This window comes from Vespula pensylvanica, chromosome 8, assembly GCF_014466175.1.
Source record: "Vespula pensylvanica isolate Volc-1 chromosome 8, ASM1446617v1, whole genome shotgun sequence".
Taxonomy (NCBI): Eukaryota; Metazoa; Arthropoda; class Insecta; order Hymenoptera; family Vespidae; genus Vespula; species Vespula pensylvanica.
In genome coordinates this window covers 4,581,968-4,607,982 of record NC_057692.1, presented here as the reverse complement: position 1 = coordinate 4,607,982, position 26,015 = coordinate 4,581,968, and the positions used below count along the sequence as shown (strand labels likewise).

The 26,015-nt window shown below is 29.4% G+C and overlaps 3 protein-coding genes across 18 annotated transcripts; 2 read left to right on the top strand and 1 right to left on the bottom strand.

Moving 5' to 3' along the window:
• Positions 1–469: 469 nt before the first annotated feature.
• LOC122630919 (transcriptional regulator ATRX-like) lies at positions 470–11,404 on the top strand. Its single transcript, XM_043815973.1, has 23 exons — positions 470–939; positions 1,011–1,065; positions 1,267–1,379; positions 1,471–1,605; positions 1,707–1,840; positions 1,923–4,796; positions 4,957–5,288; positions 5,363–5,502; positions 5,576–5,721; positions 5,794–6,042; positions 6,118–6,328; positions 6,495–6,907; positions 7,001–7,299; positions 7,374–7,668; positions 7,753–8,027; positions 8,087–8,246; positions 8,317–8,664; positions 8,745–9,045; positions 9,108–9,335; positions 9,413–9,532; positions 9,608–9,658; positions 9,826–10,005; positions 10,103–11,404. Exons 1-23 carry the CDS (start codon positions 928–930, stop codon positions 10,181–10,183), a joined length of 7,152 nt encoding a protein of 2,383 aa, XP_043671908.1. The 5' UTR covers positions 470–927; the 3' UTR covers positions 10,184–11,404.
• Positions 11,034–14,977, bottom strand: LOC122630918 (iduronate 2-sulfatase). Of its 5 annotated transcripts, none has more exons than XM_043815972.1 (10): positions 14,927–14,977; positions 13,406–13,503; positions 13,207–13,337; positions 12,962–13,133; positions 12,691–12,840; positions 12,480–12,617; positions 12,312–12,412; positions 11,729–11,888; positions 11,441–11,613; positions 11,034–11,372 (listed from the first exon to the last, which is right to left on the bottom strand). In XM_043815972.1, exons 2-10 carry the CDS (start codon positions 13,431–13,433, stop codon positions 11,034–11,036), a joined length of 1,392 nt encoding a protein of 463 aa, XP_043671907.1. In that variant the 5' UTR covers positions 13,434–13,503; positions 14,927–14,977. The 5 variants fall into 5 exon arrangements, with proteins under 5 accessions (XP_043671907.1, XP_043671906.1, XP_043671903.1 ...); XM_043815971.1 differs by lacking the exon at positions 14,927–14,977 and adding an exon at positions 14,512–14,587; XM_043815968.1 differs by lacking the exon at positions 14,927–14,977 and adding an exon at positions 13,681–13,940 and having other exon boundaries at positions 13,406–13,583.
• Positions 14,978–16,202: 1,225 nt separating this feature from the next.
• LOC122630975 lies at positions 16,203–25,668 on the top strand. 12 transcript variants are annotated; one of them, XM_043816092.1, is made up of 13 exons: positions 16,203–16,813; positions 16,873–17,045; positions 17,426–17,560; positions 18,698–19,071; positions 19,306–19,539; positions 19,609–19,809; positions 19,888–20,298; positions 20,396–20,863; positions 21,466–21,753; positions 22,077–22,538; positions 22,626–22,762; positions 22,861–22,979; positions 23,065–25,668. In XM_043816092.1, exons 3-13 carry the CDS (start codon positions 17,464–17,466, stop codon positions 25,119–25,121), a joined length of 4,848 nt encoding a protein of 1,615 aa, XP_043672027.1. In that variant the 5' UTR covers positions 16,203–16,813; positions 16,873–17,045; positions 17,426–17,463; the 3' UTR covers positions 25,122–25,668. The 12 variants fall into 12 exon arrangements, with proteins under 12 accessions (XP_043672027.1, XP_043672026.1, XP_043672037.1 ...); XM_043816091.1 differs by having other exon boundaries at positions 16,873–17,267; XM_043816094.1 differs by lacking the exon at positions 17,426–17,560 and having other exon boundaries at positions 16,204–16,813; positions 18,748–19,071.
• Positions 25,669–26,015: the final 347 nt, after the last annotated feature.

Sequence of the window (26,015 nt, the reverse complement as noted above, 5' to 3'; positions counted from 1 at the left end):
GCATTATTTACGAAATAATTAACATTTTAAATATTAAACTAGTTGATTTTCCGTATCCATAATTTAAAGAGCAATCGTCAGACTACATATCTAGTAAGTTGGTAAGTCGATTACATCAAACAGGATCACTGATCTTTAATCGTCAAAATATACGACTACTTGATTTGTAAATAATATATAACATGAAGTATGAATTACAGTACAGTATTAATCTGTTAGTCATTAAAATGTCTATTATCTCGTAAACGATATATAGTAATAATTTTTTACTAGCTACGATTTGAATTTCAAAAGACTACACTATACATGCAAAAAAATTAGGTATCCATTAAAAAAAAGAAAAAAAAAAAAACTATATTGATCTTCACTTGAAAAGATCATGAGTAAAAAATATATATACATACACTTTATGACTGATTCAAACTTATGCATATTTTTGTTAATAAACTCTTTTATAACTACAACCAGTTGCGCGATATTTTCTCGGATACCCAGTATAGTAAAATGCAGCCAAATTTGTTACGCGTGCATATTGTATATTAGTTTATATCGGCATATCTAATCATTAAAGTGTCGTCAGTGTATTGTTAGAGTAATTCTTTTTTGCAGAAGATTACAAACTTGTAAATTTATTTGAATAATACTTATCATCTATTTTTAGCATTTGCATTACGATCGGTTTTTTTTAATATCTTGCAAATAAAAAATATTTCATGCTAACGCCACATTATTGCGCATTCACGCATGCGTAAGAAGTTAACCTTATTTAAAAAAAGGTCCAACATGGAATCACAAGATGGCTGCAAACAATTGTGGTGAAAGTATTATATGGTTTTGTGCATAAATGATCTATTAATTGAATCTCATATATTTTCACTATTACAATGTACTTTATTCGTGATTAAAGTGAATTATTAAACCATTAGAATGGTTAAGCAGGTATCTATTAATGTAATTAACCTTTAACGATACAACGAAATCTAATATACATATATATGATTTGTTTATAGCTGATTGTAAAAGTATCATCACGCGAACTTGCATACCGCACTGAACATTATCATGGTAAATAAATACTTCTATTTTTAATCTTTCTTTTTTTCATTTATAAATTAAATTACTAAATCTAAATTGTCCATTGGATTTAGTGATAATTTTATATGTGTAAAAAAACATGATCATATAAATGATGACAGAAATGCATCAATTTAGAATTTGGTAGTTTTATTGAACACTTTATAATATATATGTGAACTTTAATTTTAGATATCAAGATTATCAAGGAGAGACCAATAACTTGTACTTCTTGTGGGAATAAAGTAATTATAGAAGCAAAAAAAATTTTTACTCATCCTGTAATAGGTACTTTGTTATGTGAAGTAAGATTTGTTAAAGGATATCATTCAATATTATATGGCATTGTAGTGTATGATAATATTATTTTTAATGATATTAAATTTGTTTTATTAGAAATGTTGGGACCATTTCAATAATATAGATTTCTCTTCTGATGAAAATCATGCAGATCAGTATTGTCGCTTATGTGCTCATGAAAAAAATCTATATGTATGTGGAGCATCTAATTGCATATTTGCATTTTGTAAAGTAAGTTTAAATACCACTAAAATATTTTGAACAAAGATATATATTCTGCTAATTACAAATAGTTGTTAATTATTTAATTATTTTAATTATTTCATTTATAGCAATGCATAAAGAGAAATGCACCCTTGTCTCTTTTGGATATTGAAAAAAATAACTGGAAATGCTTCATTTGTGAACCTAAACCATTGTGGGAGCTACGGGCAGTTTGTGCTTCTATTATGGATTGTTTAAACAAGTGAATATTTAATATATTACATTGCATATTTACAAATTCAAAATAATATTTGCAAGTATATAAATCTGATCTTCTATTTCAGAAGAAATAAGAAGAAACCTGTACTGAATAAATTCAAACATGATTCTGTATTACCATATAAAAGATATCAACAGATACAAATTAAAAAAATGCAAAAAGCTCTACAATCAATATGTGATGATCAAGAAGATTCTGATGAAAAGCCTACAGAAAATAAATCTCTTTGTCAAAAGTCTGTTAAAAAAGAGGAAAGTAATGTAACAACAAAGAAAAGTACTACATCCAAAAATCGGACTTTAAATAAATTATTTAGTACAACTTCCTCAAATAATTCAAGTGATAATGAAGCCCTGAAGAAAGAATCCTCACTAAAGAATCTTCAAAAAAGTTGTAAAATGAAAGTATCCAATAAAGATGATAGTACTAGTGATACAAAACTTGAAGTCCAACATAAAACTTTTAAAACTAGTAGGAACCAACAGCAGAAAAAAGTACACTTAGAAAATACACATAATTTAAGTTTGGATGATGTAATTAAAATGAAACCATTAAAAGTGAGTAAAAAAAGCAAAGATAAATCAATAATTTCATCATGCAGTTCTACTTCTGATAATGAACAAAGTGAATCTCTCACAAGAATTAGACGTAGACATAGTGTAGCAAGTCATGATAACAAAATTGAAAATATTAACTCTGATTCTGAATCTGATGAAAAAAATATGGAAAGTAATCGAAAGAAATGCAAAATGCTTTTTAATAGAAGTAACAAGAAAAAATGTTATATGAAACAATCTGCTGATGAACAAGACAAGAAAAATGTGCATAGTTTAACATCACAATCTCCCATAGAAATTGATACTAATTCTAGCTCTGGTGGAGAATTTCAGAGGATGAAATTAGTTCGTACCAATTACGATTCATTACGCAAAAAACAGAATAAAAAGATTCATAATATGTCGTCAAAAAAAAATATTATTAATAAACACCAATATGAATATTTAAAATCAAACATTACAGAAATCTTAGATGAATTAAAACAACAATGTTCAGTATTTGAATTACAAGCCCAGCATATTGAAAATAAATGTAAAAAGAAGCCCATGTATATGGAAAATGCAAATAAGATTATACATAAATCAAAAAGTGCTATTAATAAACTAATCATGGAATTCACTAGTTATGAGAAACATTTAATGAATTTTTACAAAACATTTGTATCGTCAATTAAAGAAGAAAAAGAAGAAGAACATGAAAGTTCAGATGATGATACGATATCAATAAAGAAGGAACCTCAAAAAACGAAATCCAGTGATACAATTCATAAAGATAACAGTAAGTATGGATTTCTATCAGATTGTGATAGTGAAATTTTTTCAGGAAATGAAGCTATTAATCCAGAGACAGCAGAAACAGAAAATATTATTTATAAAAAAGAAATTTCTGTTTCTGAAAAAGTTGATCAATGTTCTTCAAGCAGTAAATCTGTAATGTCTAAAAGTGTAGTTGATGATATTGAAAAGTCAAAAAATAGTCCAATTATATCACCAGAATACTGTAAAGAAGAGTCTACGGAGAATTTGAATAAATTATCAGGTAATGCAGTAGTAAGATGTAATATTAACAATAAAACATGCATAGAAAATGACGATCGTCAAAATGAGTTAACTGGGAATTTTACGGATGGCGATATCACAAAATGTGATATTTCAAAAAAAGAATTTCAGATAACGAAAAATAAAGATAATAAAGATGAAATATCTTCACATATTTCAAATAAACGTACAACTACAATATCCTCTAATGTTAAATCTACAGTAACAAATGATTCATTAAATGATATATTTGAAATCAGTTCGGAATTAGATAACGAAAATAAAAAGTCTAATACAATAGAAAACGTAAAAAGTAAAGATACTCATGACATAGATACTAAGGATATTAAAAAAAAAAGCAATGGCGATTGTAATACAGAATGTAATAAATCAAAAGATGTACTATTGTCAAATGAAAAAGAGTTTGATTCATTGAGAGAGGCAACACAGGACAATATAAGTAAATGTCAGGAGAAAACACAAAAAATATATGAATCTAATAAATCTAACAGTGATTCAGAAAAAAGTGAACATCCCTCCCAAAAATCTGAAGTCAATCCCTCTTGTAAAAAAAGAATAACAGTACTCGTAAAACAAGTTTCCAGTGAATTAGATTCTGATATTTCTAATATTTCTGATATACTTGTTGATTCAACAGAAGTATCTGATAAATCAAAAGATCCATTATATTCAATTAACGAAAATGAATTACAGGTAAATAAAGAGAAACAACATAATTCCAATGAAAATGACTGCAGTGCAATAACTTCACCTAACTTGGACAGAAGTGAACTTATCATGGAACTTACATTAGATAATGTTAAGAAACAAAATAGTAAAAATCATACATTAACAAGAAGCTCTTCTGAAGAAACAAACTTTTTAGATGCAGAAAGTAATGATAAAATGGAAGAATGTATTAAAAATGCTCTTTTGGAATCTGATTCAGATGATTCCATTGCTTCACCATTTAATAAAGAAATTGGAATCAACACAGAATGTCACGATACAGATTTTTGTAAAAAGATGTCAACAACATTTGATAGTGAAAGTACAAAATCTGATGAATTGAATAAATCACAAATGCAAATAAATAATAATAAGTCTCAGAAAAAATATGGAGCCCAAAAACGTAATTATGATCTAGAATCAGATTCATCAGTGGGGTCTAGAGTAAAGAGGAGAAGACTTCAATTACATAAGAATCATTATTATATGAATGATAAAAAATTGAGAATGATATGTCACGTACAAATAGAAATATTACAGGATCATGTCTTAGATCAATATAAGGATGCATTGCAAAAATCAAAGGAACACCAAAATAATAAAAAAATCAAAAGGTACTTAATACTTATATCTTTTCAATGATATCTTATGTTATATATTTTCTTTATTATTCTATTCAAATTAAATCTCTATTTGTGCAAATTATAATAAATAATTAATTTGTCATTTTATTTTTGATATTACATATAATCTTATTTGAATGGTCTTACATAGGCTTATAAATCTGGATACACTGGAAAAATCATATAAGAAAAAAAGCTCTGTTATGTCAAAGGAAGACAACAAATTATCAAAATCTTTACAATCCTTAAAAATAAAAAAATCATTAATTAAAGAAGAAGAAGAAGATTCTTTAATGGATCATTTGAAAAAGATACAAGATGGAAGTATTTCTGTAAATGCAGAAGATGATTCTGATAATAATGAACAAAATTTAAATTCTACAATAGAAAGTCATTCTGCTATTTTAACTAATAATGATCTGATGTTAGAAGCTGATAGAATTGCAAAAGATTTACTATTAAATTCGTCTGATTCAAACTTAGGTAAGATTTTTTTATGATATCTTTTTATGTATTATTAATTTATTATACTGTTTTATGATCAACTTTAAATACAGATTGTGACAAAGAAGAACAATCAATTATATCGGATAAAGAGGAAGAATTATCAAATGAGAAGGATAAAAGTAACAAACAAAATGAAATCAAACAAGAGGTTCTTAAAATAGATAATGAAGAATTATCAGCAGATGAGAAGGTAATTACATATTCTTAATGTTGTAAAATAATGTAAGTGTATCATAATACATATAAAAAAAAATATTAATTAGCAGAAAAAACTGAAAAAACGAAGAAGTAAATGGAGACGAAATAAAATATTAACAATGAAAATATCTGATAGTGAATCTGAAAAAGAACAAGAAAAATGGATGAAATCGCAAGATAAATTAAAAACAAAGGAAGAAGACAGTGATAAGTAATTAAATTTCTTGTAATTTTTATGGTGAAAAATATATCTTAAAATAAGCACAATATAATATTATTTTAGAGATAATATTAATATCAAAAAGAAGATTACTGAATATAAAAGAAAGAAGAATAGAAGAATTTTAGATTCTGATTCAGATATAAAAGAAATAAATACAGATACAGAATCTAGTCTCAGTAGTAGTAATAGCTCAAATGATTTAATGTTATTGAGTACTTCTGATGACACCAGTGAGGAAAAGAAAAAAAAGAAAAAGAAACAAAATGCCAAAAAATCATCTGACACAGAATCATCAGTTGCAGGAACCAAGTATAGATACATTTTACAAGATATATATACAATTGTCACAAATCTTGTTATCTTGTTTTTTCTATAATTTCTCAGGCAAAAACCGAAAAGAAGACGGATCAAGAATGTATCAAGTGATAGCAACAGTGATAATGATAAAATGAATAATTCACAAGGTATATCAAGTAAAAGTGGAAGAAAAAACATTCGCAAAGTTCTAAAGGATAAACAAGTAGCAGAGGATACAAAACAAGCAGCTAAAGAAGAAGAAGAAAGATTGAAACGTATTATGGAACGTCAGAAACTCGTACGTACTTGTTTATATATATATAGGAATATAGGAATATCCTATTTAAGCAATTCACTGAAATGTCATTATAATTATTGGCAATTTAACAAAAACACTCTGTATATTATAATTAATATATAACACACTCATATATATTTCATATATATTATAACATTGATTTTAGTACAATGAGATGTATGAGATACGATTAGCTGGTGAAGAGAAAGTAGAAAAATTAGTATTGGACTTTGATCCTAATACAAAGGAAGAACTTATAAGTGTACATAAGGATTTGGTAAAACGTTTGAAACCACATCAAGCAAAAGGAATTAAATTTATGTGGGATGCATGCTTTGAATCTTTGGAAAGAGTAAAAACTACTTCTGGATCAGGTTGTATTATTGCTCATTGCATGGGACTTGGAAAGACTCTACAAGTAATTACTTTATCGCATACTCTTTTAACTCATGAAGAAACAGGAGTAAAAACTATCTTAGTAGTGTGTCCTCTTAGTACTGTTCTTAATTGGATTAATGAATTTGATTTGTGGCTAAAAGATGTAGAGAATGGAGATATTGATACTTTCGAATTAACAAAGTAAGCCTTTTATAGATAATATTGTTTATATATAACATGTTATTCTAAGTTTAATAATAATATCATTTAATCTTATACGTTTTTTTCTTTAAGATGTAAAAAGAATTTTGAAAGGAAATATCAGCTTCAACATTGGCATAATAATGGTGGTGTATTAGTTATTGGATATGAAATGTTCCGCAATCTTACCGGCATGAATAAAAATATTCGAAAACACATGAAAGACGCGATATTAAAATGTTTGATCGATCCTGGTCCAGATCTTATAGTATGCGACGAGGGACATTTATTGAAAAATGAAGATACTGCACTTAGTAAATCCATGAAACAAGTGAAAACGCTTAGACGTATTGTACTCACTGGAACACCATTACAGAATAATTTAATAGAATGTAACAATTCATATTACATAAATTAAAATTATTTAATTTCATGACGAAATAAGATAAAACATCACATTTTTCAGATCATTGCATGGTTCAATTCGTTAAACCCAATCTTTTGGGGACAAAACGAGAATTCTTGAACAGATTCGTAAATCCTATAACCAATGGACAATTTGACAATTCGACAGAATATGATGTCAAATTAATGAAAAAACGTGCGCATGTATTGCATAAATTGTTACAAGGAAGTATTCAAAGATTTGATTATTCCGTGCTAACGCCCTTTTTACCACCAAAACAAGAATATGTTATTTTTGTTAGACTCACAGATGTACAAATCAAACTGTATCAATACTATTTGGCTAATTTGTCAAGGTAATACGTTAAGTCTACTATTTAAAAATATAGACTCACCTGATTACTGTTGTGATATAACTTTGATGATTTTATTTTTATTAGACATCTCAGTGGTGTAAGAGGTACCCTATTCCCAGATTTTCAAGCACTGCAAAGAATATGGACTCATCCCTTAGTTTTGCGATTGAATTCAGAAAAAGTTGAAAAGACGAACGAAAAGAAACGATATGCTAGTGATTCAGAAGGATCTTTAAGAAATTTCGTTGTCTCAGATGAGGAAGAGACAAGTAGTTCGAGCAGCACTAACGATAGTGATGTTCAATCTGTACATTCTTCATCTCCTACTCGGAAACGGAAAACTCGAAGTAATGCATGTGGTAAGTTTTGACATGAGATTACTATGTCTCATTTACACTTAATTTAATGTTTCTTTAAGAAAATGACTCAGAATCAGAATCATTGGAAATAGTAACAGATAAGGAAGAATGGTGGTCACAATTTGTAGAGCCTGAACACTTTGATGACATGAGAATCTCAACCAAACTCGTTCTGTTGTTTGCTATTTTAAAAGAATGTGAAAAAATTGGTGATAAAGTGTACGTTCGTTATTTATTTATTTCTTTTCTTTTTGTCGAAGATGTCATATTGATAATTATATATTTTCAGGTTGGTGTTCTCTCAATCTTTATACTCTTTAACTTTAATCGAACAGTTCCTTTCCCAAATAGACGAAGCAGAACAGAAAAATGTAATATCAGAGAAACTAGAGGGACATACCGGAAGTTGGTCTTTAGGTTTAGACTATTTCAGATTAGATGGACAAACATCTGCAGAAAATAGAAGCGCTTGGTGTAGGATATTTAATAGAACTAGTAATACAAGGGGAAGATTATTTCTTATATCAACGCGAGCTGGAGGTTTGGGCATAAATTTAACAGCTGCGAATCGAGTAATTATATTCGATGCAAGTTGGAATCCATCACACGATATACAAAGTATATTCAGAGTGTACAGGTAGTATTCTTTCCAAATATTACGTTCAATAATTTTAGTGTGCAATAAGATGATTCTATATTTTTCTATTTTAAATATAGATTTGGTCAAAAGAAGCCATGTTATGTTTACCGATTCCTCGCATCGGGTACGATGGAGGAAAAGATATATAATCGCCAAGTCACAAAATTATCACTTTCCTGTCGTGTTGTGGATGAGCAACAAATAGAACGTCATTATAGTCATAATGCTCTGAATGAATTATATAAATTTGAACCACATAGTGGTACGGATAAACCAACTTTAAATTTACCAAAGGATAGATTGTTGGCAGAAATTTTTTTAAAATACAAGGATTTAGTTGAAAACTATCACGAACACGATTCCTTATTGGAGAACAAGGTAAAAGTGCAATAAAAATAAAATCAACTATTTCTCTTGTACTTTTTTATATATGTTTTTAGGCTGACGAAGAATTAGACGAAGAGGAAAGGAAACAGGCTTGGCTAGAATATGAAGAAGAGAAAAAAGGTCCACCAAACAACGCAGGAATGACAGCCTATCAAAATAATATCCTGTTGCAACAGTACAATAATATGATCACTAATCTGAATCGTCAAAACTTGATAGCAGTAAATAATACTATACAAAGTAGTGATTATGAAAATCTACAAAAACTGATCGAAAAAGACGTAAGAGAAGAAAATAAAATATCTTTCTACGAATATACATTGTATATGACCAATATCAATATTAAATGAAATTGCAGTATCCTAATGCAACACCAGAACAACGTAAATTTATGACAGCTCGAGCTTTGATGGATATGTATAATTATTGGGAACAACAAGCTATGGTTCAGCCTAGCAGAAATCCTATTGTCACACAGGTATGTATAAATGAGATCATTTTTTTTATAATATATTAATAAAAAGATATTTTAATATTATAATTGAATCAATAGAACATACAACAGAAAGTCACACCAATGGGTGCAACTAATGTATCTACTGCAGTAAGTTTATTATTATTATTATTATTATTATTATTATTATTATTATTATTATTATTATTATTATTATTATTATTGAAGTATAACAATTGGCTTAGAAAGTTAAAAATGTATTCTAAATCAAGTACAATCAATTTGTTAATAATTTTTTTATTGTATTTACTATATAGACGAATCAGAATTTATTGAGACAACATTTAGTGCAAAATCAACAAATGATGTATGGCACAAATAACACTTATACAAATGTATCCAATCCACCATTAAAGAATCCAGTCAAAGTAATCAATGCATATAGTTATCCAAAAGCTTCAACCAGTAATATTCAATCTAGAAATGACGTTGCTCAGGTAATGAATGGATATGAATTTGCAAACAATGGAAATCGCTTTTGATCTATTTTTATTAATAGATATTAATAATTTGTAATCTTTTTAAATAATATAGATTGCAATAGAGTCTACAAATACAGCTGAAAATTCTGCAAAGACTTCAACAGTTCCAACGAACAAGGAACAAGAAGAATGATCCTTAAAATAGCATGTTATAATTGTCTTTCTGATAGGTAAACTATATTCTTCAGTATGTATAGCAAAGAATCAAACTAATTTTTTTCTTGTTTAATGTATTTGCATAGATACAAATTAAATGTATTTATTTCGCTTTATTTTTCCAATGGAAATTATCGATTAATAAAAGCTTCTGCATTTTTTTTAATGTAAGAAATTTAGTGAATTTTCTTATTTTAAGAAACTAATTAGTGTAAAAGAATAATTGGCTATAAAGGTATCAAAAATTAATTTAAACTTTCATGTGCTGTGTATAAATGAATATTAGTAGAATATAAAAGTTTGATTCTTTGAGTAGAGTATCTTTATAAAGGAAACTATCATATTATATTAATGAAATATTTAACATAAAGTATTAATAATCCTTATACATTTTTTATTGCTTTTTGTCATTACGTAAATTTTTATTTGTAAAAGTATTACGTATTAAATATTGAGGTAGAATTATAATCTATAGTTAAAACAACAACAAATATTGCATGAAATGAGTAATAGTTTTTTAAATGTACAATGAAATAAACTAGATTTTTAGTTATCCCATTTAAATTTAGTTTATTTTATTGATTTTAACAATATAATACACAATGCACAAAAAACTTTATGTATTCATTTCCGCAATTATTTTACGTATTTCGCTTATATATTGTATTCTATATTATTAGATTTATATGTTTATATTACAACATATATACAAGCATATATTATATTTATTCTAATTTCTATAAGAGGAAGCAAAAAAGGATACTTATTTATGAATCTTGTTTCTAAGGCAGATTTTTTAGGATATTTTCTCAAAATTTTTTATGCCATTAAATATAATCTGGTAATGCTTTTCTCCAACCATCTCTGAGTAATGTTCTTAATTCACTTTTCTTTTTTAAGAAATCTGGAGATCTTGCTAAATTGAAATACTCTGCTGAATCATAATTGTGATTATATAACTCTTCGCTAACGATAATTTTCCAATTAGCTGTTTTATTTTCTGATGTAAATGGTATCCACGCAGTGTATCTATACTCATGTGATTTTAAACTGTACCCCATAATAGTTATATCTTTTAAATGTGGTTCATCACTATTGGGATGTAATGTAGGTTCTATACCTGGTCTTGGATATTGACTGAATGCTGCTTTCTTCCATGGTATTACCTAAAATAAAGAATAAAATTATTATGAAACTATAACGTATAATAATTAAGGACACAACCCATCCTTACTTTTTTATGCAATACAGATCTGATAAGAGGCAAAAGACTAATTCCTTCTGTACACACTGATGAATGTTTGTAATTATTGTCACGTTTCTTTTGTATGTTTGAACAAATTGGTACTGGAATTCCTGCTAATTCAGCGATGGTAGGAAAAATATCAACTAATTCTACAATAGCATCTGCAAAAAAAAAAAACAATCTATTCTATATTTGTTGTTATGATAATAAATATTTATAAACAAAACAAGTAAAATATGTAATTATTAATATTTTTATACTATTCCTCTGAATTACCTGTTTTTGTAAAATTATCTGTATGTTTTAAAAATGTAACATTTTTTTTATCTCCTTTTTCTTTAGACAAAGAATATCTTAAATTTGTATATCCTTTATATTCGAACTTAAATTTATCGATCGTATTTGCATTATATTTATTAAAAAATTCCGTGGTTTTCTTAAATAAATATAATATTCTATTAATTTTGTTATTTAATTTACATACTAAAATTAAGTATAATCAAATTAATTATATTTGTTATATAATCAAAGAACGTCAATATCGAAAATAATACAATATATATATATTTAATTACTGCGTTATTCGTTAAGATAAAAAAATCAATAAGAAATCCTTATAGGATAATTTTTTTAAGATGATAGTACCTTAAGAAACGTTTTACTTTTTTATTTAATTATGATCATAATGAAAAATTCATAAACATAATAAAAAAATTACAATACACGACAGTACCATCTGTTGGTAATAATAACTGATGAACACTGTTGATAATGTTACCAACTGAGATAAATGAGATTATGAAAAAGAAATTCTGAAATTTTTGATTTAATGAAAGAAATGTGCATCAAAATTACGTACATTAAATGTCATAAAAGGTATCGACATTATTAGAGGTACATGTACTGAGACATCGAAGTTACTATATTTACCCCATTCTGCATGTTCTCCTAAAGACCATCCTGGATAATAAAAAAGATTGTTTTGTAATATTTTAATTTGGATTTACAATAGTTTATTATTATTTACCATGATCAGAAGTTAATATGATAACAGTTTTTTGCAAGATCTTAGAAATATGCAATTGATATATAAGCTTGCCAATAATGTCATCGATATAAGACACAGCTCCATAATATGATTGTATAATCAGCTTGGCAAAATTCTCTAGTTAAAAAAAAAATGGATATATTTAATCTTAAATTAATATATAAAAGAAAAATGGTAATTTATGTAATACTTGGTATTTTTTCCCATGGGAATTTTAGATGCAATCTTTGTATATCCTTTCTTTTGCGAAGATCTATCCATGGATTATATGCAACACTATCAGTATTATTTGGCCAAGCATATGGCTTAGGAACTTTAAATTTTTCTAATGGATGATATTCTGAAAGTGATGTTAATATTATTTATTTAACTAATATGATATCTTATTTAAAGATCATAATTAATATAAATATATTTTTCTATATATGTACATGCACATAATATAAAAATATACTTTTTACTTAAGTATTTTTTAGGATATTTTAAGGGAATATGTGGTTTCTGAAATCCAACAGCTAAAAAAAATGGTTTAATATCACTTTTATGTGTTTGTATATATCTTTTGGCTTTTTTCAATATTTCAATATCTGGCAATGTTTGATTTGGCATGAATTTTAAATCCACTGGGCATACCTAAAAAAAATACATGAAGCAATCATGAGATAATTAAATTTAATTATCAGATAACAAAATATACAATATTTACAAGATTTTGCGCAGGAAGTGAATTTTTGGTAGTTTGACACACTGGTGCATCTTTATAACGATTTGTATATGGATGAAAAGGTTTTTCACTCCAAGAATAAGGACTATCATCAGAGTTGTTAGAACTGATACCTATGAATATTATAATTCAACATGCAAATTTTGTAAATAAACTTTCAATAACAGAAACTTAATTTTACCTGGATGAAATATCTTTCCTACAGACATAGTATTATATCCATTATTTTTTAAATATTCTGGTAATGTTGTAAAATTACCAACTGTATCTCTCCAATAACTATAAAAATCATACAATTGTAATGTATCTGGTCTTCTACTAGTCAATATTGAATTTCTACTAGGTGCACATAAAGCTTGCTACGGATGGAATATAATCTTTCATATAATAAATATTATGTATAAAAAAACGAAAATTATGAGTTATTAATTTCAGTCAAGAAATATTTTATCTGACCTGTGCATATGCCTGAGAAAAAATAATACCCTGTTTTGCTAAATGATCTATATTTGGTGTATATGAATCGTGATCTCCATAACATCCTAGTGTTGTTCTTAAATCATCAATCATTATTAAAAGAAAGTTTGGTTTTGCAAAACTGCTGCATGATAGTGTAATAATCCAAAATAGAAGAAACAACATTGATAATATTCTTTTAATTTATTAGAACGTTTAAAATTTTTTATTTCAATGAGACCATATAAAATATTTTTATTTGTAGATACAATTTTTAACACAGATTCACACTATTTAAAAATAAGCACGAAATTACGTTCGAAGAAACGGGAGTTGCATTAGGAACTTGCATTATTATTGTGCATTTTATTTTGAAATATATTATATCGTGCGTATAATTTTTATTAAAATTATTCTTTAACTTTAATTTTTAGTAATAAATATATCTGTTTAATTATTATAATTAATAATTATTTAGAACTTTACTGATACAATCAATTATATCGACCGAGTTAACATATATATTTCACATGATATGTATCATGATATTAAGACTGTTCACACTCGTAGCGTATGCGACTTTAGCGACAAATAAGCACAAAATATAAACTACAAACGCAGTAAGGAAAACTGTTTTCACTATACACCTATTATATCGGTATATAAGCTTGTGTAGATTAAATACCTCTATACGTATAACCTTACAATTAATATGTGACAGAAATTTTGATATGTTGTACAAATAATAATAAATTTGATAAAAGCCATATACGAAATTATATTTCTTTATATTACTCGAAAAAAATAAATGTAAAATAATCGAAAATTTACCTTATTTAGAACTGGCCGCTTAAAGAGAGAGAATAACGATGTTACCTCTACGGAATACAAAAGACAACTAATTCTATAACTACTAAAGTCGGTCGAATGTTTGTTTTTATTTATATTATAGATTTACAACGATCCGAGAGTCGAGATGTTTATATTGAAATATTAAATTTAAATTATTATATTTAAAGCGTATTACGAACTATATATATAATATATAAATTAATGTATTATTGTTTAAATATTTACTAAATATTAAATATGTACTCCGTGTACATTTCAAAAGTTCAAAAAAGTCATGTGCTCACTTGACTTTTATCTTTAAAATAAGATTTTGTTCGTTAAAATTACGCCGCTATTTACTTATATTTCTTTATATTAATCGAAAAGAATAAATATAAAATAATCGAAAATTTATCTTATTTAGAAGTGGCCGCCTGGAGAGAGAGAATTATGACGTTACCTCGGCGGAATACAAAAGAGAACTAATTCAATAACTACTAAAGTCGGTCGAATGTTTGTTTTTATTTATATTATAGGCTTATGTTGACTTATACTATTACAAAACCAGGGATGATAAACAGCCTTAATATCTTGTTCATAATATGTTTTTATTTAATTTCGTCGATAATATTTTAGTCGGTAATATAGAAAATAATGTAATCAATACCTTCTTAAGATATATATACATATTTGCACCACGTATCCTTATATGAAATAACGTAAAATTTGTAAATATTACATTATATATAATTTATAAAAATAAACAGTCTTTCTTCGTAGTCTTTCAATATTAACAATACTTATTGTTAATAAGTTTTGGTTTTAGTTTTCTGTGGTTATACAAAACTTCTTTGTGACTATGATAAATGCTGTTATCAGGAATTGGTTGTCATGATAGTTTTTTGATAATTCTTTTTTTGTTTCATACATATATATTTCCATGATTTCATATTTAACAGAAAGAATTACTTACATTTATGCAAGAAAAAATACTTTAACAATTAAACGCTTATAACGCATCCTTTTATAAAATTATAAAACAAGTATTCTCTCTTTCAATTAGGAAAAAAAAATTAATCTTTACGCTGACGGATTTCAATAGAATTTTTTTATGACTACAAATTATATCGAGAGCAGTGTAATAAATTAGTTACCATGGAAATATTCGAAAGTACTTTCATCAGGTTATCTGTTTAATTTAAACAATAAGTTAGTAATATTGATAAGAGAAAAATAGTTTATAATGTAAGATTTTTAAAGGAAAAATTAGTTATATTAAAAAATAATATACTAAAATAAAAAAAGGATCATTATACCTTTCTTTCTAACCCCTTTCTCTTTTTTCTTCTCTCTCTATCTTATAAATACTCATCAGACTTTCTCTCCCTCTTTTCTGCACGGAAGTAGCAAGGTTGATTGTAAGATACTTAAAAAGGAAAGATTTCTAAACGATTTAAAAAATATTTATAAATTTTATTTATAATTAATCTGTAAGAATTCCATCGAGTTTTAAGTAATATATTGTTAGATGTAGGTGGCAGTCCGTAACGGCAATAACAGTAGCCATCGAACGCGAAGCACAGGCAAAAGGAACACGTTCCCGGTTGTAGAAACCAGAAACAGGAATTGCAGATGGCGCCCGATCTGCCACGCTTACAATATCGTGCCATCGGTATCACGAGCCGATTCGCTTTACAAGAGGAAGAGTTCTCGTTTTTAGCAAAATTTCACAAGCGCTTCCTGTTATTCGCTTCCGTCGAGACTCATTTAATTTAATTAAAAAATATTATAAAAAATATTTCTTCACACTCTATTAAAAAAGATAACAAAATATACGCCTATATTAAATTAACTATATTGTTAAATAGTACTTCCAGTGACTTAACCTATTAATTTCACACTTTATTAAATCCACTGTAAAGACTTTTATAATAGTATATAAATTGATGTGTCTATTTGGCAAAAATATAAGCGAAGGATATATTCTTAATATAAAAAGCAATAGGAATTACGGGTACTTTCAATGTGTGTGTAATTGGACTAAATATATATATACATATATGTCGGTACCATCGAAATCTTGTGAAGAAGAGGAAGAAGGGGGACGGAAAGAGAGAGTGAGGTGTAAGAGAAGGGGTGGAAAAGAGCGGGAGGAGTGAGGGAGTGAGAGAGATAGAAGGAGAAGAAGAGGAGGGCGAAAAAGATAGAGAGAGAGAAGGGATTCTACGAAGGCGCGATACGTCAGCTCGAGCGAGCATCGCAGAGTATCGAGTCTTTCGCCGTCGTACATACACGGTTATACGTACGTATGAAGACGATAAGCAGACAGGCGGTTCTTAATTCGGCGGACACCTCTTCTAGTCTACATCGGTCAACATCGGTTTACATCGGCCGACCGGTCGAACAAATCGACCGTTTGTCTTCAGCCGATATAATCGCATGCCGTATTCGAGCCGTCGATCGCCATATCGTCGTCGCTGGAACTGTCACTCTATTGGAAGAAAACTTACTTGAAACGACGGAGGCGCCGAAAGGTTTGTCTTCCAACTAACAAACAGACCCGTAACCGAGTAATCCCTCTTTTATTTTTATTTCATTATACTTCTCCTTCCATGCCATCGCCTTTGCTATTTGTCCTTTTAAAATACGTAACACGGGCTCCTTCCGTTCGACCCATCGAAGACGATCCCCGACACCGGAAGTTAATGGAAGTTAGACTCATTGAGAGAAACGGAAGTTGATCGCCATTACCGGAAGTTCGTATCTGTATTTTCATTTTCCTATTTGCCATTATGTCCTTCGAAAACGGTCGTCGATGAAATGTTTTTTTTTTCCTTTTTTATATGATCACCTCAATAAAAGTAAACCGTTATATATATAAATTCCGTATAAATATAAATTCATTTTTTTATAGATCATAGACTATGATTATCCGGAAAAAAATAAAAATTAATGCATCGAGCGTTTCACCGTCATCGGAAAGATATCTTTATACCCTTTCGTTTCAAGCTCGTACCTATACTTGGTCACCTTGATGACACGATACCAAGTATTACAACTCTTTATACTTTTCTGGCGAAGCGAGTTTATCGACAAAGTTATTTCGCATCGATAAATCGCACTGATTTTCGTTTATTTTTTGTTATGGAAAGTGAGATTATATTCAACTGCTATTTTTTGATTTATAAAAGTTTTAGCCATGAATTTTTATACTATGAATAATATATGTCAAGCGAATACTATATATAATGATATATCAAAAAATAATAGAGTCATAAAAATGCAGATAATTAACTAATTTTTATGAAATTATTCGAATATAAAAGCATATATGTTGTTATTCGAATTACTTTAATACAATCTTAATAGTTTAATGTGTGTGTCGCAGTAAAATCATTTCTTTTACGTTGATTATCTTATGTATAAAGTTAATTGATAAGATCTGATTAAATTCCGTTATAATTCACGTGGTATAATTGACATACAGGAATAAATAATACGATAATAAGTAATAGTAAAAAGATCTCTATATCGTGACAAGATAATGCGGACGTGTTGTGTAGGAAAAATATAAAATGGCGTACGTGGTACTACCGCTAACGATGTGTATCCTGCGCGTAAGTCGGTTCTTCGAATGCAGAAATATTTGATTGGTTTAGAAGTACTTCACTTTTCAAAAAATCTGCTTCGATGAGTTTAAAAAGATTAGTGAACAGTGATATTTCATAATAGTCATTTATGCTTTAAAATTGTAATCGTTAAATGGGCATCGTCGTTTCTTAATATTGAGCCAGATTGCTAACGAGAAAAAAATGGCGGCTCGTTGCGTTCGAGATACTATACCGGCACTTCCGGAATTTGCACGCACGATACACCGTCGATAACAGTGTAAGAATCAATGATGGCAATTTTTATTATTTTACGGATTGTATATTTTCGGATTTAAAAGATAAAATGAAAGTCTTTATCTTTATGTAAAGTCGTGATTTTACAAATATTATGATTCGAATAATTCGGAAAGTAGACCAATACTTGACTTTGCGTTCTTGTGTGTATTCATAAAATACTTGTGAGGTGTGGATCGAAGGTGATATAGCTTCGTGATAACTTTTTTGCTATACTGTTTTTAATTAATATTTTCGGCGAACTAAATAAACAAATCAAATAAATGAAAATATTGACTTAGATAGAATACAACATCGAAGTGTACATGAGAACAAACGAATTTTTTTTAAGATGTCAGGAAGACCGCCTCGTTTGCGGGCACTTCGACCTCGACTACAGCAGCAAGGCAAAACGGATGTAACACAAAAAATGATGAACGATTTTGAAGAGAATGAAATAGAAACTGAAGCAAAAAATGATAATGTTGATCAACATGAAGAAGAAAAGGATATTGTGGAATCTTACAATATTGATGATCAGACAGAAAATCAAAGTGACCAATCTTTTTTTACGGAGGAATTATTTAATATGAAAGACATCAGCGAAGAATCTCTAAAGGATCAGTCTAATATTAATATTTATTTGGAACAAATGAAAAAGGAAAGCCAACAAACGGTAAGTACATATCAATTTAATCAATAAAGATTTGTAGACATACAAATCTTTAATGCTTTGTCCTAAGTATTTACATTTTTGGTTTAAATTCTATTGTTTATTATAGTAAATTTTTTATTTTTATTATAATTTATATATTGATAAATTTTACATTGACACGCCCATACTTGCTTATTGACATGAAGTTTTATACATTTAATATTTTTAATATCCTTGTTTTATGAAACTTTAAAGACCAAAAGCGTTCATGATACAAGTGAAAATCAATGTCCTATGTGCCCTTATGATGCACTATCTTCACGTGATCTGGAAACTCATCAACGAGTACATCATTTAAAAAGAAGATTCTTTCGTTGTGCTAAGTGCTCTTATGTTACACATGTACGAGCACGTTATACAAAGCATGTCAAATATCACTCCATGCCAATGATCAAGTGCGATGCCTGTGATTTTAGAACACCATATAAGGTTTGTTTATTATGATATTTACCAAACTCAGCATTAAAAATATTCATAAAGTAAATATGTACATTTTAGTGGAATTTGGATCGACATACACGTAATCATGGTGGTGGAGGGGCTTTTCAATGTAGAGCATGTAATTTTACTGCTGATATTCGACAAAGTTTAACTGTGCATGAAACAAATCATCATGAGCCTCCAGTAGGTCAACCAAATCGTAAAAATAATATGCCGTTTGAGCGTAAACCACGTAATAGTCCAAAACGTTATAATCAGGTAAGAATTATATGAATCAAATTGTTTTTTTTATTTTTAATTTTAACTATTTTTAAATACAATAATTATTTTCTGTAGGTTGGTGCAAGTGATTTTCGGGAACCTATTGGTACAACAGGAAATACTACATCAATTAGTCTTGAAGAATCTTTTAATTCTGATCAATCAATTGACGATAAGAAAAGTATACTTGCAGGTGCAGATTGTATAGCTTTAAAATGTGAAGAGAAAGCTTGTCAATTTATAACAGCTTGGGATTCTGAAATGCAACGTCACTTGGCAGAGTGTCATGCACCAGCTGCCTTAAACAAATCCAGAAAACCATTGCCTATGTTAATTCCATTAAATCCAATTAACATTAAGTCAAATACTACTTTAAATAGTAGTACATCAACAACATTGTTAAAAGTACCACGTGTTAGAGTAAGACCTGAATTGGCCCAAATTGCAAGGGATACAGAAATGGCTAAATTATATGGGAATAAAGAGGTTGGTTATTTAAATTAATTGTTCTTTACTAAATACTTATTTGTGTTAATAGATTTAAAATATATTACTATAGAGTTTTGTTATTTGTTTTGTATAGATAAGCTCAAAGAAGGATATCAATAATGCAGTAAATGCATTCGAAAGAAAAAATGCCTCCTTTTTTGATAAACTTAAAGAAAAATTATCAACATCAGCAGCCATGAACAATGGGATACCAGAGGTAGCTGTAAGTAACATGAACGATCTGAAATGTTGGTGTACGTTTAAAGCTAGTAGCATGGAAGAACTGGCTTGTCACAAACAAACACACCACACTGCTCTCAGTGTATCTGTGGGCATGTCACGTTGTCCTAAGTGCAGAAGACGTTGCAAGAGTACGACCGATCTTGAAGTACACATGCAGTGTTGTCAGCAAACAAGCAGAGAGTCATCAGTTGATAGTAGTTTTGAGAAGGTTACTGAGTGCTCGGAACTTCGCATGGCTGCATACAGTAGTGAATATACATATCCTTCTCATTTGGAATGGGACACCAGTCTTGGAGGGCACAATTCTTCTGGATCTTCGGTATGGCGTAGATGTAATTTCACAAACGAACTTTTACATGAAACTCATAAAATCTGCTCACATCATTTACATTATCTTTAATAAGACAGTTTCAAGGTCAAGTATAAAAGCTTTAATATCAGTAGAACCATATTACAAGCTTTTATTTTTAATAAAACACTTGTGTATATATATGTCTGTATATATGTATGTATATGTATATATATATATATATATATATATATATATATATATATATGTTATATAAAACATGCTGCTGCTGATTAAAAGCTAATATGCTTTAAATCCCTGCATCTAGTCGTAGAAAAGTCAATTTACCAAAGACAGAGGTACACTGGAGAGGGTATGCCGATTTGACAAATTTATTACATGTATTTTGATACATTATTGGATTTTTTTGTTAATAAAAAAGATAGAGGCTGAATACTTCATTAGATTCAAATATAATTTCATCTTCATGAAATATCAATGTTCATATGTGCTATGTGTATGCTCTTAATAAAAAAAGAAAAAAGAAACGGCTTTATCTGCTTCTTTTCATCTGTGTTTAATAAACAACAACATTCTTTACTATAGTCAAGAAGTGCAATATCTTCTGTTAGGTTGAAGGAACTTCTACACATCCAAATGGACGACGAGTATTCAAGTGTCCTCATTGCCCATTTTGGGCATCCACTGCAAGTCGTTTTCATGTGCACATAGTTGGTCATTTAAATAGGAAACCGTTCGAGTGTTCTCTCTGCGCATATCGTTCAAATTGGAGATGGGATATTACAAAGCATATTAAGCTTAAAGCAGCAAAAGATCCGGTGCATTTGACTGCTAGAGTACTTATGACTGATGAAACAGGTCGACGAAATTATTCAAAATATAACAAATACCTTGCACAGGTAAAAGTTATTGTTTCATATACAGAATTATTAATCATGCCTTTATATAATAAAATAAGTGGCACAAATGATTTACAAATATACATATATGTGCAGATACACGAGACTGAATACTTTATAAATCCGCTATATCAAAAACAGTGTAAATATAATCAAATATTAACACGAAATATATATATATATATATTTTACATTTATATTATTTTTAAATATATATGCAAATATAATCAGTACTGCAGATTTTATATTTATATGTTAATTATACTATACAAATTAAGAGATAAATGAAATGAACTTATAAAGTATTTAATTTTTATATTCAGGTTGAACAACAAGTATGGGATGATCAAAATATGGAAGAAAGAAGTATAGAAGAAGTTAATTTTAGTGAACCACCAACCAAATTGTTAATTATGAGTAATAAAGAATACTCACAGACTGCTGAACTCGCTTCTGCTGTTGATCCTCTCTTAATAACAAACGAAGAAAATCACAATGAAAACATTATATCTTTAAGACATCCACCTCCATTAAAAGCTGCAGTTAAAAACCGTGGACAATCGTTGCTTAAAAGTAATCCTGTAAATGTACAAAGTTCAAATATCTCCATTTCTACCTCCACAATAGCAGCATCAACAACTACCACAACTATAACTGTTGATGATAATAAACGGACATTATGGAAATGTAAAAGATGTAACTATAAAGATTCTAATAAAGATACAGTTTTGTTACATGTAAAGTCTCATTACGAAGTTGTAGATCAAAATGCCAATGAAGAGAGGGTAAGCATGATTTATATATAAATAAGGAATAGTTTTTCAGACTATATATAATGAAACTTATTTATTTTAAATGTTTCTTATCAATAGAATGCATATGGTTGTGGAGATTGTCCATTCTCTGCATCAGACACAGCATCTTTAACAATGCATCGGATGCATCATCGTCCAAATAGTAACGCAATATTTAAATGTTATCTCTGTCCATATTACGTTAATACAAAAGCGTAAGTAAAGTCTACCATAAATTTAATGGTACATATTGTAAATTTGAGTTCGAAATTTTTCATTTCATTTGTAATCTTTTGTAATTTTTTGTAATTAGTGAGTTATTGGAGCATGCAAGACTTCACGGAGAAGAATTAGCTGTTGTACATCAGCAAAGTATGGATTTTCGCATGCCTGTTGTAAAGTCCAAGTTACAGGCAATAAATTCTGAAGACAGTGAGACCTATTTTATCATTTTATTGCATTTCTATAATAAATAAATTTGAGCTCTCAAACTCATTAAGATATTCTAATATCGTAGGTGATAATAGTTCAAAAAAAGAAACTTCTTCGGAAAAGAATATTCCGACTACATCCAAGAATAACGTAACGTCCCTATCGAGCGTACCAACGAAAAGTTCGAATGCACCGCCTCCTCTTCTTTTGGATACTCGTGCATTGCCCGACGCACCATTAGTGTGGGTATCGCGACCAGACGGTACCTTAACAAAAATGCTGAAATGTCGACATTGTCCTTACGTGACTTCTCGTCGTGCTGAGGTTCGCGATCACGAGATGATGCACGTTGATTATCCAAGTCAAGAGCCACTGATTGCCTGTGAGGATTGTAGTTTTACTTGTACACGTAGAGAAGTGATGACCGCTCATGCGGATATGCATTCAGGTTCTTTAGGTACCGTTCATTGCTTAGTCGATCAAACGCGATCCGATTCGCAACAGCTGAATGATTTGGCGATGTTACTTGGACTGACGCATCAGCCAGTTTTGGGAGCTGAACCGGATCTGCGTGACTTACGATTAGTACATTGTTGCGGTAAATGTCCAGCTCGATTTCTTTGCGAAAAAGAATTGAGAATACATTTACGTTATCACTCGACCGAATTAGCGTATATGTGTCAGTGGTGTTCGTATGCTGCGCGCCAGCCGGCTCATCTTCTTGCTCATCAGAAAGCACATTCTACTGAATATCAAGAACGAACAAAATATCTATTAACTTTGTATGGGCACTCGCAAAGATATCCACCACCTGCAACGGCATGCGTGGAGGCTAACAATCAAGAATTCAGCGACTCGTCGGCTAACGTAGCATGGATTGTCGTGGAAGTGACAGAAAGTACACCGTACGCCTTAAACACTTCTTTCACAGCGTCGTCTAGTCAACGAACTAGCAATCAAGTGTTCACCTGTGCTAAGTGTCCAGCACGATATTTCAAATTGGACGCTCTAGAATATCATATGACTCTACACGGATCGAACAATCGCTTCAAATGTTCGGAATGCGATTATTCTTCAAAAACAGCTCAAAATTTAATAAAACATCAAGTGGTACATCGAAGACATAACGAAACGAGCGATACCACATCACCGAATTCTTCTTCGGCATCTGCACCTGATCCACAATTCGGCGCATACATGCGTGGTAATCCAAATTTCGTTTATCCAGGTTATCTACGTAATGGTCGATTGAAGGAAAAACGTTACAAATGTCATAAGTGTCCTTCGGCGTTCGAGAAACGCGAACAGTACAGAGTACATTTGACGTTGCATGGTGCCAAGCAGCGATATCGATGCGACACCTGTGATTATTCTGTTAAATATTATGCAAATTATATTCAACATTTGAAAAAGCATCAAGCTAATGCGGAGGCACAAGCTTCTCGACGACGACTAGAAGATGACACTATATCGGTTGACAGCGATGGTATCATCGATACAACATCAAGTTGTCGTTCTGGTAAAACAATTGGATCAAGTACGACAGTAGCACCTGTTACGACGATTTCCGTGTCGACCATAAACACAATAGCTGGCAGCGGTGGTGTAACATCGGTTTCAACGACAACGAACTCCATGCAGGTCTCCAATCAAGACAAGCAAACTTTGATTTTGATGCAGAAAAAAGGAATGCTATTACCATCGAACGAAAATGACACTGAGGCGATTCGTTGTCAAAATTGCCCCTTTTCGACGAGCGACAAGGAAGCGATGGATGCTCATAAAAGACGTCACGGAATCGAACGAATGACACCATCTTGTCCACATTGCGATTATATTCCTCGAAGAGACGAAAATGTGGGTGAACACATCAGACTGCATTTCACACGGTTATATAAGCCCGAATCTTATCTCATTATAGAATTGCTCACGCTGACAATGAGAAAGGTGGCTGTTAATGGGAAAGAAGAGCAAAGCAAAAACACAGAATTACTTTTTAAAGAGTACGCCGATGGAAGATTCTTTCCTCAAACAGACGGAAATTCCAGCTCGTTCAATGTCACGTCGCATGTTAATAATTTTAAAGAGAAAGTCATAGTGGATCCAAATACTGGAGAGACCAAACAACGCGTTTTAGTTTGAATCGTTTACTGTCATGCTGAAATGATTTGTAAAATATGATAAAACGCCATTGTGCCATCTAATTGAACGGTTATCGCATATGTGATTATAAGATATCTATCTCGAATTTCGTATTTCTTTAAAGAGAAAAAGAAAAACTATTTAGCCATATCAAGTATGATCTAAATGATGTAAGAAGTACATACGTGGATTTTGAATAACGCTTATGTAGTATGCATAAATGTATACTAGAATTTTTTCTCGCGTATGTAGAAGCATAATTTGTAATGTATCATAATGGTTTGAATACTTTTTTTTTCTTATGTTATAATGTAATATTAAGTGACAACATTTATTTGTTATAAACTGGTTTGTAAAATTGATGTATCTATAAATAATAATTGTTATTAATAAAAGACCAATAAGCGCTTCATTATCTTTGTAAATAACAACGATTATGATCTTTAAAACTGTCCTAAGAATTATCTTACTAATAAATGTTATGTTCAGTGTACGAATGCGTACATTTTTTTCTACTTATTAATAAAATAAAATGTGTTTTCTCTTATATGTTTTATTTTTAATGATTTGATCTTGAATTTGTTTTTTTGTATAATTATTGTGCTTTTTTTATGAGTATTGTGCTTTTTATAGATTTATAATTTAAACTTGCGATTTTATCAAAAGTATAATATTTTTGTTACCGACTTATCATATATGTCCTATGAATCTTTTTTCATTTCCGACGTTGATATACAACTGCTTTACCGACAGATCCATATCAATAGTATCAAAATATACTACAAGATGGTATATCATTCTTAAAACAGTGTAACAGGAAGTACGTTGCATCAATAATTTTAAATTCAATTTTTGAGCGCCAAACTAAATATTCTATACATTTATACTATAATA

Coding starts and splice junctions, on each gene's coding strand:
- LOC122630919 (XM_043815973.1), top strand. Junction 1,066..1,266: donor CCGCACTGAACATTATCATG/GTAAATAAATAC, acceptor CTTTAATTTTAG/ATATCAAGATTATCAAGGAG. Junction 9,336..9,412: donor AAAAACTGATCGAAAAAGAC/GTAAGAGAAGAA, acceptor ATGAAATTGCAG/TATCCTAATGCAACACCAGA.
- LOC122630918 (XM_043815968.1), bottom strand. CDS start 13,866: ATGTTGTTTCTTCTATTTTGGATTATTACACTATCATGCAGCAGTTTT. Junction 13,134..13,206: donor CACTTCCTGCGCAAAATCTT/GTAAATATTGTA, acceptor TATTTTTTTTAG/GTATGCCCAGTGGATTTAAA. Junction 12,618..12,690: donor CCCATGGGAAAAAATACCAA/GTATTACATAAA, acceptor TTTTTTAACTAG/AGAATTTTGCCAAGCTGATT.
- LOC122630975 (XM_043816089.1), top strand. CDS start 16,820: ATGAAGACGATAAGCAGACAGGCGGTTCTTAATTCGGCGGACACCTCT. Junction 17,046..18,697: donor AACGACGGAGGCGCCGAAAG/GTTTGTCTTCCA, acceptor ATATTGACTTAG/ATAGAATACAACATCGAAGT. Junction 19,072..19,305: donor AAAAGGAAAGCCAACAAACG/GTAAGTACATAT, acceptor GAAACTTTAAAG/ACCAAAAGCGTTCATGATAC.